Here is a 16,778-nt window from a genome sequence, read left to right as displayed (position 1 = left end):
AAAAAAAAAAAAAAAAAAAAAAAAAAAAAAAAAGCTAGTCTTCCACGAGAATTCCCAAAGACATAAAAAAGTTTTATCACTCCACAATAAACTCTCTGGGCTTTCCTCTCCTCTATAAAACCTGAGAATGCTCCACGGGCTGACAGACGCGGTGCCACATGGCTTGGATCCAAGGTGGAACATCTCGAATCAAGGTAGCTGGTGCGCTCGGTGATTGCTTAAATGAGTCTGGGATGATTCCAGGGAAATTACAATACAAAAAAGAAAAAACCTCACAAAAGTGAGGAGCCTTCTTTGTTGCTGATATGATGAGTTTTAGGCTTTCATGCACACACCACTCGATTTGTGTGTTTGAGCAAGAGCGGTTTTTGGCAATTGCAGAGCAGCACAAGGCCTTTTCTGTTCTTTCAGTAACGTTGAGAAGCATCGGAGTGGAGGGGGTGGGGGAAATGGTCTCTGATCCCTCAGTGCGTGGTCGAGGTGTGCGTTCTCAGGTCGTTGAATCTATTCAGATGTTCTCAAGGTGACTGTGTGCTGAATATTTGCTTTAGAACTTAAACTCCTTGGTTTGCAGGTTGGAAGCAGGGTCAAAGGAAAAGGTGTCCCCCTGAGTGGATTCAGGGATGAGACTTGGATCTTCATCAATCTGGCAAAGGGAAGAAAGTAGGTTTACTCAAGCTACTCAATGCTCAGACAGCACAAAAATTATCGTTTGTAAAAATGCAAAGCATTCAAAGTTTAACCAGATTTATGAAGAAAACAGTGATCACAATAGTTGAAGAAAACAATAGATGTAAACACTACGATATTTGTAATCTCACAGAATTTCTACTGCACTGCAGGGATTTTCAGAAACATTACTGAATATTTGATAAAGTCCTGAATTTAAACCTGTAGCCCTGTTCAGATATTACGGGTTCCCTCACATAAAGAGTGCAGTTCTTTCCTGAGGATATACTCATGCAGTAAATTCTTTAAGAACTCTTTAACCAATCATTTCAATGGCAAAAGACAGAAATGTGTTCCTGAGCCACAGAAGGTTCAACCATTATATCAAACACGCGAAACTCCAGCCTTATATTTGAAAAACTGAGAAAATGCCATCCAGAACCAAACTTTCCAAGGTGCTGTTCTTCATTTCTGTTGTTCCAGTTACTGCATCAGCATTTTTGAAGCTTCTCTACAACTGGGTGTCTCCGACACAGAATCTCGAGCCAGCAACAAAACATTGTGCAGTTGTGTCAGATGTGGTACGTGCTACAGATGAAGACAGATTGAGCGCCTGGCAGATGTCTTTGTGTCTTGTAATATGAACGCTTTTTATGCTGGGAACACTGTACAGACATTTTAAACATTCATTTTAAAAAGCATTACTGATACATCTGGCTGTTTTCCCCAAGGTGTACAGTTTAGTTCAACCTCTAACCCGTCTACTTACATCGTCTCCTGAAAAGTACTGATCAATGATTTCAAAGGCTAATTTGTATATGTCCTCATTTTCATGCTGCTGCAGATTCTCAATCTTCTCCAGACCTGGGATGAAGAATGGACACAATCTGTAAGACCGAGCAACAGCTGTGAAGGAAAAGTAGCTAGACTGGTTCCTGAGCACAAGGCTGGTCCCCCACCCCACCTCCGCACTCCTCAATGATCTCAGCAATAGAGCTGGCCTCATCCCCTGCCATGATCAGTATGTTCTTCAGCCCATCCAAGACCACCTGGACCACCTGAGAGTCCTTCACTGACAGTAGGTTGCAGAAGGGTGGGATCACGTTCTGCTGGACCAGGTACTCCACCTATCCCATAGTCAAAAGTAGTCAGTCAATGGACACCTTTTACTTGAAGATATAAGCCCACAAGTTCTTCAAATTTACTTGTGACGGGAGATGCTTACCTGATCTTTTCTCCCACTTATTGTCAAGTTACTGATCGCCCAGGCAGCCTCCTTCTGTGTGCCAAAGTCACCCTGCACAAGGAGGCCCAGACAGAAGGGAAGACAGTAATGACAGGATGCTATCACTACGTTATGGAATGATCTCCAAGACTCATAATGTTTGTGTAGGGGACAAAGAGAGAGACGGCCAACTCCTCCAGACCTGGATCCACGTGAAGTAGGAGAGAAGTACTGTGACTGTATGTTGCAATGACATGGGCTCTCATACCCTGCTTCAGTTAGTGGTATTATAGTGTACAGGCAACTACAAGCTGGAATGAAACAGCCTTGGAGGGTGAAAGCAGGAGGATCTCACCTTTGCTAGTTGGTGGATGATCATGGGAATGAGACCCATGTCGATCACAGCCTGAACCTGCTGTTGGTTCCCTGCTGTGATATTGGACAGGAACCAAACAGCCTCCTGTTGAGAAGCAAATAAGAATACATCCTTCGTGATACACATGGGAAACGAGTCCACGGGCACAAGCAGAATCTTCTAAATAGCATGTCCACAGATTGGCACAAAAGAATGTACCAGAGAATGGAAGATATGGGCTGAAACCACAGAGGAACCAACTCAGAATAAAAAGGTACCATGGACAAATTTACCATTGATTTAAATCTTCACTCACACACACTGGAGCACTTACAAAGGATAACTCAAATTCCACAAGATTTCAGAAGATGATCAACTGGACAAACAGATACAGAGTGTGGGTCCATGGACAGATTAATGCAATTTATTTTTCAAAATCCATGTTAACTGTTTACATTTATTGTTTTTTTGCAAGTGTTAGCTAATGGAATTGGTTATATTCAACTGACTATGTGCTATAGTTGTAACTCAACTAGATCAGATCCAAAGACTTCAGTTTTCCACAAAAGACATCAAGAACAGCCCCATTTACAACAGTACCCATCTACCTCTGACATCCCACCTTGTTGATCTTCTCCTTAGGGTGTGTGAGCAGGTTGGGAAAGTGTGAGAGCACATCGCAGTTCAGAACCACCTGGGTCTGCTCGTCCGTCCCAGTCACTATGTTGCCCACTGCTCTCAAGGCGGCCGTCTGAAAACAGGAAGAGAGACACTGGCCCACCAAAAACACCTTCAACACAAAAAAACACACCATGCTCTTGTTCTTTACATCTCTCTCTGACAGGACAGGCATTAAGCCAAAAAAAAGTTAAATCGCTTATGCATGGAGGAATTCACCTGAACTTTGACCTCCTGGTGGCTGAGCAGCGGAACCAGAAAGGGGACCACGCCTGAGTCGATGACCATCTGGATCTGCTCGTTCCCTCCATCCGTCAGGTAGGACAAAGCCCATACGGTATCCACCAGAATCTACCCAAGTAAAGGACAGCACATCCATTTAGTCTCTTGCGAGCAGGGTAACAAGAGGCCTTATAGGAAGCTCAAAGGATCTCCTATGAAACTTTCTGAAGAACCCCAACAATGATTTAATAAAATGCTACTTCATTTGCTACTACCCAACCCGATAACTCATCATCTTCCTGGGGACAGGCTAGCACAATGCCACAAGGAGTAAGTGGCTGTTCTTGCACAACAGGTGAACTTTGGTCATACACTTACGTTGATATCGGTGTGATAGATTAGCACACAGAGGGCAGGCAGTATCTGCAACAGAGAAAGAATACAAAAGCTTAAAAGAAGACACCAATGAATTACAAAACCTCCCTTTGTCAGACATCATAATGCTGAAGCAGGTTCTCTTTTGCACACACTGGCTGCATATGGTATCAGTCCTTCTATAATTGGCCCCAGATTTCCCCCAGTGTGAGTGAAGGTAGCAGAACAACAATCCCATGTTCCCTCACCGCACTGTGCATAAATCGCTATTTTAATTCATTCATTCTGTTCAACTTCATAGCAAAGTAATAATCCAAAATGGATCCGGACAATGGACAGGGTCTGTTCTTGATGTACCTCTAACAGAGAGGATGTGCACACACCAAAAAAAAAAAAAAAAAAAAAAAAAGGTCCAGGATGCTGAAAGATGCCAGGAAACATAGGAATGCTGCCACAATCTTAAAACACTACACATTATCTCTAATTAGTCTTGCAGCGGCTTCTGACCAGGGACAGTTACCACTGCAACCAATGAGTAACAAAGCAGCATGGAACCGTGGAACCTGTTCCTTTTCAGAATTCATTCATTCCTGTTTTGTGCAAAGAGCCCCTTCACAGCTCTGTGAAAGGCTTTCGCAGATTTGCCACCCATTTAGAGCCTAATTTGAGAAATCTGAGTCCTAAAATAAAGGCCTGGAAATTTGGTACCACGCACCTCTGAGGCCCCCCAGCCTGAACAATAAGGGCAGGAACCGTGCAAGCGCTTCTACCATGTTATCATACAGCATCAAACTGACATTCATCTTAACCTGTCACCCCCCATTTCCTTCCTCAAACACAACCCCGTCATCATTTCAATGGGCCTGAACATCCGCAGCTTACGATGCCTCTTTTCGCCTTACTCATGGAAATGTATCTTAATTAAAAATTAATTACAGGACACTTTAACAACTGCTGTTTCATGCATTGTGTGTACAATGCCTTTTCTCTGTGTCACAGTTTGTGTTGATGCTGCTTTTCTGAACTCAGGACACACTTGAAAAAGAATCCATACATGGATGACATAAAAAAAGCTCTTGCATTACACTACACAAAGATTTTGACAAATGTCTCTCTCTCTCACTCACTCACACCAAGGCCTACCTCCTGCACAGTCTCTATGGGTGGAGGTGGATCCTTGTTTCTGCACAGGTTGACAATGACCCAGGTGACATTGCGGAGGAACGTGATGGGAATGGAGGGGTTGATGAAGGACAGCAGGGGTTTGACCACGCCCAGGGAGATGACGTAGTCCCGGCACTGCGGCCCGTCACCTGAGGGCACATACAGGAAGTGGAGTGAAGGCGGATGCAAAGTAGAAGTGTCGGGAGGAGCAAACAAGACAAATACCCCTAGAGCGACTGAAATCTGGCAACTCACCGATGATGTTACCCAGCGCCCACACCGCCTGCTCACACACGTTCTGGTGGGGGGAGTGCAGCAGCCGAAGGAACAGCGGGACCGCATCTGCAAGCCCAGACAGAACGCAGTCAGGGATGGAAAGCATACACACGTCTGCAGAGCGAAACTGGCGTCTCCCGACCAGCCACGACCGAGAGAAGAATGACGGCCTGATATGAAGGCCCAAAGGGAACTCACTGGATTTGACCACAGCTTGGGTCTGCGCTGAGGTTCCAGATGCAATGTTGGTCAAAGCCCAGGCTGCTTCGAACTGCAGAGAAGGGCTGTGGGAGCGAGAGCGAGCAATGTCATCACTGGTCGCATGAACAGAATCTTTCAAACAAATGGCCATTTACTTGCATGTTTTCCAGTTTTGGACAATACACATCATAGCACTACACTGTTTCACATTTGTTCAGTAAGCTCATGCTTTTCACCACAGTAATTTACTATGATAGCTTTTCCTACTAAGCTACTTATTTACTCATTTGTAGAACTAAGCAGTGTTTAAGAGGAATTCAGGCTAAGTACCACCATCAAGGATACTACAACGGAAGAACGGATTGAGTGGAAGGTGATGCTCTAACCACTACGCCACCTGCTGTCCCCATAAGATACTGAATACAATTAGCCTCCTGGATTGGGAAGATCGCTACAAGCGTGACAGTAGAATTAACCAGAAAGGCATATTACATTAACCAATTAAACAGGACAGACTTCTTCCTGAATTTAACTTCATATCCAGTTATTCTGTTGAAGCTTATGGTGCTGACTGAAATAAGTACACACAAAGACCCTGCACGTACTTTTGGCAAACATTTCCATCAGTTTCCCTCACTCTTCCATATAGCAGATTCCCTATACCTAATGCAGGTCTTATCCTTCCATCAATGTCCAAAATGTCACTACATTTTTTGACCCCCCCCACCCCCACCCCCCAACATTAAGGCTATATGAATTTAGGACACTGGCTAACCAGGATGTGAAGTCACTGTGATGTCAACATTTTATGATGATCAGGATTGATTTGTACTTTTTTCCCTAAATATGCTTACTTGTTTTTTTTATATATATATATATATATATATATAAATAATATATATTTACATATATATAAATTGCCACACTTGACCTTGTGTTAGAGACTCTACAGGCAAGAGAGTAGATGGCAACTGGTACTGGCCTCACTAATCTGGGTGCTCACAGCGGAGCCTCTGGGTCACTGTGACACAGCACAGAAAGTCCCAGAAAAACCCCTGAATTTATAAAAAAAAAAAAAAAAAAAAGAGAGAAAGAAAAAAAGAGAAAACCCAAGAGGCAGTTAGACACACACCCAAATTCCCCACGGCTGGATTTCTGTTTTACAACAATCTTCAAAACACAACACTTACAACAATCTTCAAACACTTCCAACTCTAGAAAACTTCACCGCAAAACCAACGCTGCACCAATTAACTCGATAAGAGTTCACCGCACGTTGTCATAGCGATTCGCTGTTCCATCGGGTCAGACGCCAGGGCCTGGGAAACGTCGCACGCGCTGGTGAGGAATGCAAATTTATTTCCGTTGGCATGGTGTACGCAGCTCAAGTCTGAACTCAGATGCTGGATTAGTCCCTCCAATTTCATTCCAGTGAAAATGCTGACTGCCCCCCCCCACGCGGGACCCCTTCCCCCCACATTGTGCAACAATGCAGTACAAAATCCCACATCGGATGTGTGCGTCGAGCAGAGAGGGACTTGCGGGGAGGGAGGGGGTGGCATCAGAACATCCACCTTCCTGGCCATTTCGACTTGAACGTCTCAAACCGAACTGAAGATTGTCTGAGAAGTGATGCAAGTGTGTGAAACTCCCCAATCGCGGCAGAGCAGCAGCACACTCGGCTTTGCTGCAAATGGGCACATGGCGCCCCACTGTGTCCACGCTACTGCCTTCCTTGGGCACCTCTTCTCTGGGGCCCAGTGACACCCTGGTCCTCCACAGAGCCATCTGTTATTTCTGCACCTCCTCCTGTCTTCACTGCACTGCTAACAAAGCCTGCAAGCATAACCCCTCCCCATCGTCCCTCTGAGTGGGACAAAGGAAGTATCCCGAGTAACACACACAGTTCTTATTCTACAGGGCTGCTGGAGGATAGGGGAACCATGGCAACCTGCAGACTCACTTGTCGTCCCTCTCCAGACACTTGACCAGGATGGGCAGGATTCCAGACTTTATCAAGTCATCGATGGGCGGGTTTCTGTCGCTGGACAGCAGTTTTCTGTAAGACAAGACAAATAGCATCACACACACACACACACACACACACACACACACACACAAAAGAAACTGCTGCGAGGAAATTCGGTCAAGCCCTTCTCACCTGGCTGCCTGCACTGCGCTGAGCTGTACGACGGCATTGTCACTGGTGGCGTTCTGTAACAGCAGCAAAATGAAATCAGTATTACAGCATCGCGAGCCTACCAACAATCCCCCACCGCCCTGAAACCCTCCCAACAGCACTGCTGGCGTAGACTCTCACGGGCAGAGGCCTTACCTGTAAGATCGCATCCAGCGTTATGTTTTGCTGGCAGGAAAAAGAAACAGAAAGAACATTTGTAATATTGGCAGCAATGACAGGATCCTCATACTGATCCTCAAGAAACCCTCTGCAGCTAGGTTTTGGGTGCTTTCTATAGTTTGAGGAGTTTTCATAGTCCACTTTAAATGAGCTGTGTGTGTGAGCAAGTGAGGAGCGAACAACAAGGACTACTTCTGCTGCCTGCTCGTGAGGAGGAGGAGCCCGGCCACACGCACTTACTCCTTTAAAATCGGCATCTACATCCGAGTCCTCGAGGCTTTCTTCCTGTGGGACGTTACGCTTCTTCAGTAGGTGTTCGTCTCTTTTGTTCTGAGGGAGAATCCCAAAAGAAGAAGAAAAAAAAAAAAAGGACCGCATCACTCCATGGAGAGCAAAACAAACACCTACACGCACAACAATAGGTAACAACCCACTGTTTACTGTGCAACAAAGTAACATCCATCACAGGTGACAGCAGTAGCTGACGATGGCAAAGGTGAATTTGAACACAAACACACACACAAAAAAAGAAGTGAGCTTATATGACGACACCGTTCCAATGCGGGGTCGGCCCATCATCGATCAGAAAGACCTGCCGACATTCTCCAGCGTTTCCTACTTTGACTTGGGTATGCAAGACGGTTGCTTCGCTGACAAAGGTAAGACAATAACTTGTACTTAAAACACAAAGGCGGGTCTCCCAGTTCCTTCGTTACTGCAACTCTTTAGTCGATGCCAACCGAGACCCTGGCAGCTTCAGCACGGGACTCTGAGGAACAGTGAAAACCAGCAGCAGCACCACAGTAACACAGCCACGGGTCAGCCATCCCTGCAACAAAGACCCCTGAAGGGTCAGCCACTTGCCGCACACACTCTTCCGCTCAACACGTGCTCTTCTGTCACTGGACATGTGAAAGACTGACAGACACACGCTGCTCTTAGATTCCACACTGAGCTGAGGGATGTGTCACAGTGACTCTGTACTCGAGTTCAACACCGTCCAATAATTAACTGACCTGCATTGCACACTCAAGTGTGAAAGCCGTAACGAAACCTCCCGTTAACTTTTTATTTAAACAGATATTTGAGCAGCGATAATGGGCAATAATGCAAAACACCAATGGCCAGAAGATTAGTTTCATCCGCTGCTGAGAGGTGAAAGGGTTTTTACACACAGCAAGCACCTCAAAGCACCCCGTGCACCAGAGCACTGACCCCAACTCCTGCCTTGGAGCTCAGGCACTGGAAAGGACTCTGACCAAAGCAACAGGTGGATGGAGGACTCCACATCGTTTGCTTGCAATGGCTCATGGGACAAAGGAAAGAGTTTGACAAACTAGAAGATCCAGGACCGCTTTCATTGTTAACTGACAACTGCTAAGGGGCAGCAGGTGGAATAGTGGTTAGAGCTGTCTTTCATACAAAGTACCCAGCTTGAATCACACCTGCAGTCCCTGCGACCAGTGTACTTACCCTAAATTGCTCCAGTAAAAATTACGTCGCTATATAAACAGTAAATCATCGTAAGTACATTTGATCACTACTGTACAAACAGTAAATCATAGTCACTTTGAGAGAAAAGTGAATTGATAAATAGATGTTTACTGACAGTTTTACTTTTCATGAGGCAAGTCATCTTAAAATGTATTGATTCTATGACATGGTTACCAATGACAACATGGTTTCAGAAGCATGCATTAAGACATCGGTCTAACATGCTTTCAATGAAGCGTTGCACCTGCTGTTATCTTAAGTAGCTCATATTCCACCAAACCCAGGGTACCGAACGGAGCCATGACCCGACACAACAGTAAGAGCACACAGCGTCTTGGGACCACAAATGGATCATAAGCAGAGAAAATCCCCTGGCTCAATATGCAAACTCCAGAACTGGTCAGAACCCAGAAGTCCACCAATCCCCAGGTGAGATGTATTCTAGAAGCTTCCAGAAGACGAGAGCTCCACGTCCCGCTCAAACAAGCTCCGTACACAAACGAAAGCTGCGTGTCACAAGTGTGTGTGTGGGTGTTTGGTGCAGCCTATGCTTCAACTTGCACTGCTCTGCACACACATATACCAAAACTCCTGCAACCCCCAAAATGCACTTGCGAGAGCCGACACTCCATTTATGTGACATCTGTGAAGAGCCTCCAACACCGACATTGAGAGCCACTTTGGTTCCAGCGAAATACAGGCAGATTAACATCTATCCACACAAGCGCAAAATTCAGAGAGAATCTGCATAGATGCAGACTTACATTTATTTATTCAGCCGACAAGTTTCTCCAAAGCGACTTAGAACGTGAATTTACCGACAAATATTCAACCATTTATACAGCTGGGAAATTTCACTGCAGCAACTTAGGGTAAGTACCTTGCTCATGGGTACTTCAGCTGGAGGTGGGATTCGAACCTGTGACTTTCAAAGGCAGCAATTCTAACCATGACGCTCCACGTACCAAAAAAAGTTTACCAATGGTAATGTACCATATCCAGTATTTCATAGAACGAAAGGTCAAAAGTGATTTAGATTAATCATTATGAGGAGGATGGTAGGTCGATCTGGGAAGCGTTCAGCAGTCTAGGCTGTAACAAGCTCAGATGTCATTTTATTATGTTCACACATGACATGGTCGTCATAAACTCCCAGCAGACCTCAAGCTAATGGGGGGGGGGACTGTTGCCCTCCCAGTCGCTGTATAACTCCCCATGATTTACCCTTATGATCAAGGATGGATGCATGTGGGACAGAAGCTCACACTGGTCTGCAGTTCAATGGGTTACAGATGGTCCACTCAAGCATGGCTCAACACCACTGTTCCACATTAGCAGAAGTCCCTCAGCTTGAAGCACAGCAGTTAACCAGGCCACTTGGACTGATCTCAGCTGGAATGCAGCAAAACCGATATGACGACCCACAAGGAACCCAAAAAAAAAAAAACCACACACACCAAAGGTCCAACACCCGAGTTACGTACAATGCGTGGAACATGTGAAAACTAAATATCAGAGAGGGTTTGACAGCATCTTACCTTTCTCAGCTCCACTGTCACCTCGTTTCTATGTCTTCGCATAGTCTGAAACAGAAATAGAGGAAGAGTGCTCATTTTCATGTTCATTTCATAAACACAATCACCATCACACATACGTCACTCACCAAGAGGGCAACTGGTCTGTGCAAAAATACAGTGAGGACAGCACCTGGTGTCAATCAACAAAAACTTCAAACTCACGTTCTGCTGCCATGACTCTACAAGATTAACGAATGGCCAGAAACCTTGCAACTGATGCGACAAAACTGACTGGACCAGTGTAACCATGGTGAAATTCCATTAAAACTTTCAACCCCGGAATCATCCTAACGCATCACTTGAACATAGATGAGAGTCCAGCCTCTGCATGAAACTATTCATTCACCCCAATTGCAAAGGACAATGGGCCATCCATAACAACTCCCAAATGACAAGCTAAGATGCTGACAAAAGCCAGGCATGGACATGTGGGATGTCCTTGACTTCCTGCACATAACGTGGACATAGATCACATGACTGACATTACAGCCATTTATACCAGAGCAGCCAAATCTGAGAAATGTACAGCAATTTATTTCTTGTTGCTGTCTAGGGTATGTTTTACACTGACAAACGACTTTAATGAGTTTCCAAGAAGAAAGTGGAGCAGGCCAGCATTTCAGAAGGGGATTACCATTTTTCCCAAACCCAATGAAATCCCACACAAGAAGTTTCACATGAAGAGCACAGCGTGACCGGCGTCTCCCTGGGACTGGAGAACCACCACAAACTCCGATTGTTGCCAGGGCCTGGGGGAGCACCACGGCGGGGAGGGTTGACGTCACAATTCGCAGTCCTGTGTTCCACCAAAGCAGCTGGATAGGGAGATTCAGGGCGTTCGGGATGCTTGCACATTTGGTACTTTACCACATCCGGAGGGTTATAACACTGATCTTCTGGGAACCCCAGTCTAACTGGAGCAAGGTCTTAAAATGCCAAGGCTTCCTGAAGGGAACTAAAAAAGTAGTATGTACATATGCACTTGTTTTCTCAGACATGTACATTGCTTTGAAAGAGGGGAAAAAAACTGTGCTGAATAAATAAATGTAAATGGGGAAACAAAATAAAAATGGAAAAATTCAGATTTTCACAAAAACAAAAGATTCTGTTAAAACAAAAACTAAATACACATCTAGAGACAAATGCATGAACACACCTGGGTGAATGCAAACATTTTTTAAAACATGCCTTCAGAAGAAACATGTGTGGACCTATCACAGCTTGTGTTATATGTCAGCCAATCAGAGCAAGCCTAACAAACAACAAGCTTGGCACCTCCACCCTCAAAGTTTGCAAAGCAACTCCTCTTGTGTGGCCATGTTTCACAGTGCTCCTTATCCACGGTGTTATGACTAATTTTATTTCCCTTGTACACGTGGTCCCCAAATTACAACGGGGTTGTGTTCCGCAAAACCCATCATAATTTGAAAACGTGAGTCGAAAATGCATTCAATATACCTAACCTGCCGAACATCATAGCCTAAGCATACGAGCGATGTCCATTACGGGCTTGCTGCCTTCATGCTGGTCAATTATCTTGAGTTTCTTCTCAAGAGTAATTGCCCTCCTTCTTCCCACCAGTAGCAGGAGACACAGATGGACATTTCTGTGACATCATGGATGCACAAAACAACTGCATGACAGACTGGGAGACGCAGATCGCAAGAGAGTATCACTCCACGTATGGCTTGCCCGGGGGAGGAGGAGGAGAAGGGGGGGAATCAAAATTTGAAGTATGGTTTCTTCTGAATGTTTATTGCCAACTCACCATTGTAAAGCTGAAAAAATCGTATGTCAAATCATTGTAAATTGGGGACTGCCTGTATGTAACTGGAGAAAAAAAAAAATACATGTGCATATTTACATTTTCATTCTATAAAACATCATAGTATTGTTACGTTAATTGTGTGTCTCTCGCCACACACACACACACACACACACACACAGATCAGCCACAACATTAAAACCACTGACAGTTGAAGTGAATAACATTGATGATCTTGTTACAATGGCACATGTCAAGGGGTGGGATATATTCGGCAGCAAGTGAACAGTCAGTTCTTGAATTTGATGTGCTGGAAGGAAGAAAAATGGGCAAGCGTAAGGATCGGAAAAACTCTGACAGGTGCCAAACTGAGATGGCTAGATGGCTGGGTCATCTCCAACATCTCCAAAGTGGCAGGTCTTGCGGGGTGTTCCTGGTATGCAATGGTAAGTATCAAAAGTGGTCCAAGGACAGACATCTGATGAACCGGCGACAGGGTCATGGGCACCCAAGGCTCACTGACGCACATGGGGAGCGAAGGCTAGCCTGTCTGGTCCGATCCCACAGAAGAGCTACTGTAGCACAAACTGCTGAAAACCTTTATGCTGGCCATGATAGGAAGGCGTCAGAACACAGTGCATCGCAGCTTGCTGCATGTGGGACTACGTAGCCGCAGACTCATGCTGAGTGCCCATGTTGACCCGTCCACTGCCGAAAGCGCCTACAATAGGCGCGTGAGCGTCAGAACTGGACCACATAGCTATGCAAGAAGGTGACCTGGTCTGATGAATCATGTTTTCTTTTAGATCACGTGGACGGCCGGGTGCGTCGTTTACTTGGGGAAGAGATGGCAGCAGGATGCACTACGGGAAGGAGGCAAGCCGGCGGAGGCAGTATGATGCTCTGGCCAATGTTCTGCTGGGAAACCTTGGGTTCTGGCATTCATACGGCTGTTACTTTGACACGTACCACCTACCTAAAGACTGTTGCAGACCACGTGCACCCTTTCTTGGCAACGGTATTCCCTGATAGCAATGGCCTCTTTCAGCAGGATAATGCACCCTGCCACACTGCAAAAATTGTTAAAAAAGTTCAAGGTTTTGACTTGACCTCCAGATTCCCCAGACGTCAATCCGATCGAGCATCTGTGGGATGTGCTGGAAAACCAAGTACAGTCTATGGAGGGCCCACCTTGCAACTTACTGGACTTAAAGGATCTGCTGCTGACATCTTGGTGCCAGATACCACAGGACACCTTCAGAGGTCTTGTGGAGTCAAAGCCTCAATGGGACAGAGCTGTTTTGGCAGCACGAGGGAGACCAACACAATATTAGGCAGGTGGTTTTAATGTTGGGGTTGATTGGTGTGTGCGCGCATCTATATACACACACACACAAGGAGGAAAAAAAAACATTAGGATAAACAGATTTTTTGGGGCAACAGACCCTGTGCCCATCATTCTCAGTCCAGACTGTAAAAGTTACAGCAGCATGAGACCCCTAACCTATGTGAATCTGCCCAGCAGAGCTGCCACTACTTAATAACACATCCCTGGCACTCATCCAGCCACAGCCCTCAAAGGAAATGAGACGTGGCATTCCGGAACATTCAGGATGGGTAAAACATCAACAACTGTTCCAGGTGGTCAAAAGGCAAAGAAACACTCTACAGAACCATGCCACGGGTCTTCACTGCCACTTAGTTTAGTGTGTGCCAGAGGGAACCCGCATCCCTGCCTGGGGATACCAGGATCGATGTGTTCCGAAGTGCTGAGAAATTGCACAGCACCCTTTCCCACCTTCGGCTCTGGGTTCAAGATGGCTGTCACGACACTCATGTTAGCCAGGGAGGGAAGGCCACACCCAATTGATTTTGGCTGCAAAAAACACCATGTTTCACTGAATGTGGATTGCAGTGAGTGTTCAGGGAAAAGGATTACCACTTCTTTCTAATCCATATAAATTCAGCCTCCAAGGTTGTGCCAGCAGCACTATACAGTAAGTGCTATAAACGAATGAATAAGAAATTTCACAACCTGCATTACATCTTAACCCACAACCTGAAGAGTTATTTTTTTTTCTTTTTTTACTACAACTAAAGAATCTATATGGTTAAATGAATAGACTAAAACGGGGATTTTAACGCTGGTCACTACCACGCGGCATATTTGCCAAGGAGGAGCCCATTCTCGGTGTGAATACATAAGTGAGGTCATCATGCTCGAATTAAGCTCCTTAATCTCCAGATCTTGAATCAATAAAACCAAACAATGGGGTTAAATGTCAAATCAGTTAAAAGCCGCCGAGTTCATCTGAGCTCCGAATGAAGGAAAGTTGCAGCAAAACACACTAAGAAGTTTTGTTTTCCCCAAATACTCTTCATGCTTTTTTTTGAAATATCTGTCATGCAGCCATGACTGTAGAACTTTCTGATCCCCAAGCGCACACAGCTGCACTCTTGAATTACATTATCCAGTTATGCCTCCAAAAGCAGAACGTTGCTGCCGTCATATCTTTTCATCCAAAAATGTGTGCCAGACGAGAGAAGGCAAGACACGAGGATGCCATAAAAACCGCTTGCAACATAAACAAATGGCACAATAACGTACTGGTACCTTCCGGGCACTGATCTCACAACACCTGAACCAACAGGACAGATATGAAAGGTTGAGGGCTGCATCTCTTGAACATCCCCATCAGCATCCTCAGGTGAGAGAAACCATGTCACATGCAGATGCAACCGTCCCTCGATGACATCATGGACACCACACCTCATTTCCCCTTGTTAAACCACATGGGCCAGCAGGCGACAAAGCGTTTATGGCTGTGATCAGTAAGGCCTGTCATCAGTGCTGTCAACGGGAATCACACTCCCGCCTGCTGTCGCACCCTTGACCAGGGTACTTACCTGACATGTCTACAGAAAGTGGCCTTGGGCAAATGCATGGGGAAAACAAAGGTTAACAGCATGCCTGATTTCGAGGGACATCCCACCTCTGTCGAACCCCAGTCCGGAACAGCCTCTGTCCAAATACAGTGAGTCCTCTGTACCCACACCTGACACCAATGGATTGTACTAAAGTCACAGTTTAACGGCACTGGCTCATATTTAACGCACATTTCCTTCCCAAGTGACTCTTAGGGGCTGTCAGCAGAGGCCGATCGAGGAACCCGGGTGAAGCGCGTCCACGAGGCCGCAGCGCCGTCGGCTGTTCTCCGGGAAAGCGCGTCCCCGCGGGGTGTAATGGCGCTCGGCGCGTTTCCGTCACGGAGCCGCTACGCGTTCGCGCTGTTCGCGGCCTCAGGGACGTGTCCACACCGGCGGCCTCCCTCGGCCACTTTCAGACAGCCGGTTCAGCGAGAGAAGAGGCAGGAGCGGAGCACCGCGGCGCTGGCGCATCATTCGGGGAGGACGGGTGCGGTGGCGCACCGTCATCGTGTCCCCGCTCCGGCTCCGCCCGGCCCCTCTGGAGCCGCCGGCTGGCCCGCCTCCGCCGGACACCACAACGAACTTGGCAACTTTGAGCGAGTTGCCGACACGGTTTGGCTCGGAACGGAGCGGCACCGAACCGTGGGAGAGGCCTGGCTTTCCTAGGCCGCGGCTGTTGTTCCGCAGGCCGGTGGAGCTGGACGCTCCGGGGGGTGGAAGGGGGGAAAATGCAGGCCGGGGCGGACAGCGGTCACACCCCGATGAGCCATCCAGAATCCAGCCATCACATCCCAAGTTGGCCCCGAGGCCGGCGGAGAGCCGGGAGCGGCTTCCCTCCTCTCCCCTCCGAGGCCGGCGGCTCCTCAGAACTCGCAGCTCTCGACTCTTACCTCCACATCGCGCCCCTTATTCTTGAAACTCTTGATGCGGTGGTTCTCCAGGCCGCCGTGCTCTGCCATGGCGCGGTGCTCGGTGCTCTCAGGGCGGGGATGGAGCTGCACGGAGAGTCGGGAGACGGTCCGAGCCGAGCGAGCGAGGGGAGAGCGGCAAGGGGGAGGTAGGACGGGGCGCAGCGGAAAGGAGGAGCCACGTTCACTAACTAATGTGAGGGAGGTGCTAACATGGACGGGATTCTAGGGCAGCGGAATTGGGCAGAACACGCAGGCGACGCGGGAGTCGTGGTTCTGGGCACGAGTGAGTTCGCATAGCGTCAGTCTGACAGGGTCACAGACACCGGACCGGGAGAGTTCGGTAAACCGCTTCGAACGACATGGACCGTGGTCAACTTGCGCGGGCTCGCGCTGCCACACTCCGTCGATGTGTACTGCGCATGTCCCGCAGTATCGGCTCGAGAAACTCGCTCTGGAACGAGCAGCGCTTCCCTGACGTCGTTTGCGTAACCTGCGTGCAGCGCGTGACGAATGTCCGCGCAGCCTGTCGCATCTTTTGTGGCGCAACGGGGTGACGCGCGTATTTCAGTAATTCGCATG

At 47.1% G+C, this 16,778-nt stretch overlaps 1 protein-coding gene across 1 annotated transcript; it reads right to left on the bottom strand.

Moving 5' to 3' along the window:
- LOC108933220 (importin subunit alpha-4-like) lies at window positions 1-16,601 on the bottom strand. Its single transcript, XM_018750128.2, has 17 exons — window positions 16,179-16,601; window positions 10,557-10,601; window positions 7,765-7,854; window positions 7,501-7,530; window positions 7,327-7,379; window positions 7,129-7,224; window positions 5,163-5,248; window positions 4,944-5,030; window positions 4,668-4,837; window positions 3,528-3,572; window positions 3,147-3,278; window positions 2,872-3,000; window positions 2,250-2,354; window positions 1,895-1,966; window positions 1,634-1,796; window positions 1,439-1,533; window positions 1-646 (listed from the first exon to the last, which is right to left on the bottom strand). The coding sequence occupies exons 1-17, from the start codon at window positions 16,245-16,247 to the stop codon at window positions 548-550; spliced, it is 1,566 nt and encodes a 521-aa protein (XP_018605644.2). The 5' UTR covers window positions 16,248-16,601; the 3' UTR covers window positions 1-547.
- Window positions 16,602-16,778: the final 177 nt, after the last annotated feature.

Source organism: Scleropages formosus, chromosome 1, assembly GCF_900964775.1.
Source record: "Scleropages formosus chromosome 1, fSclFor1.1, whole genome shotgun sequence".
NCBI classification, from domain to species: domain Eukaryota; kingdom Metazoa; phylum Chordata; class Actinopteri; order Osteoglossiformes; family Osteoglossidae; genus Scleropages; species Scleropages formosus.
The sequence above is the reverse complement of the archived record's forward strand: the minus strand, read 5'-3'. Positions and strand labels throughout refer to the sequence as shown.

Coding starts and splice junctions, on each gene's coding strand:
- LOC108933220 (XM_018750128.2), bottom strand. CDS start 16,247: ATGGCAGAGCACGGCGGCCTGGAGAACCACCGCATCAAGAGTTTCAAG. Junction 3,001..3,146: donor ACCAGGAGGTCAAAGTTCAG/GTGAATTCCTCC, acceptor TCCTGTTTTCAG/ACGGCCGCCTTGAGAGCAGT. Junction 1,967..2,249: donor TCATCCACCAACTAGCAAAG/GTGAGATCCTCC, acceptor CTCCTTGTGCAG/GGTGACTTTGGCACACAGAA.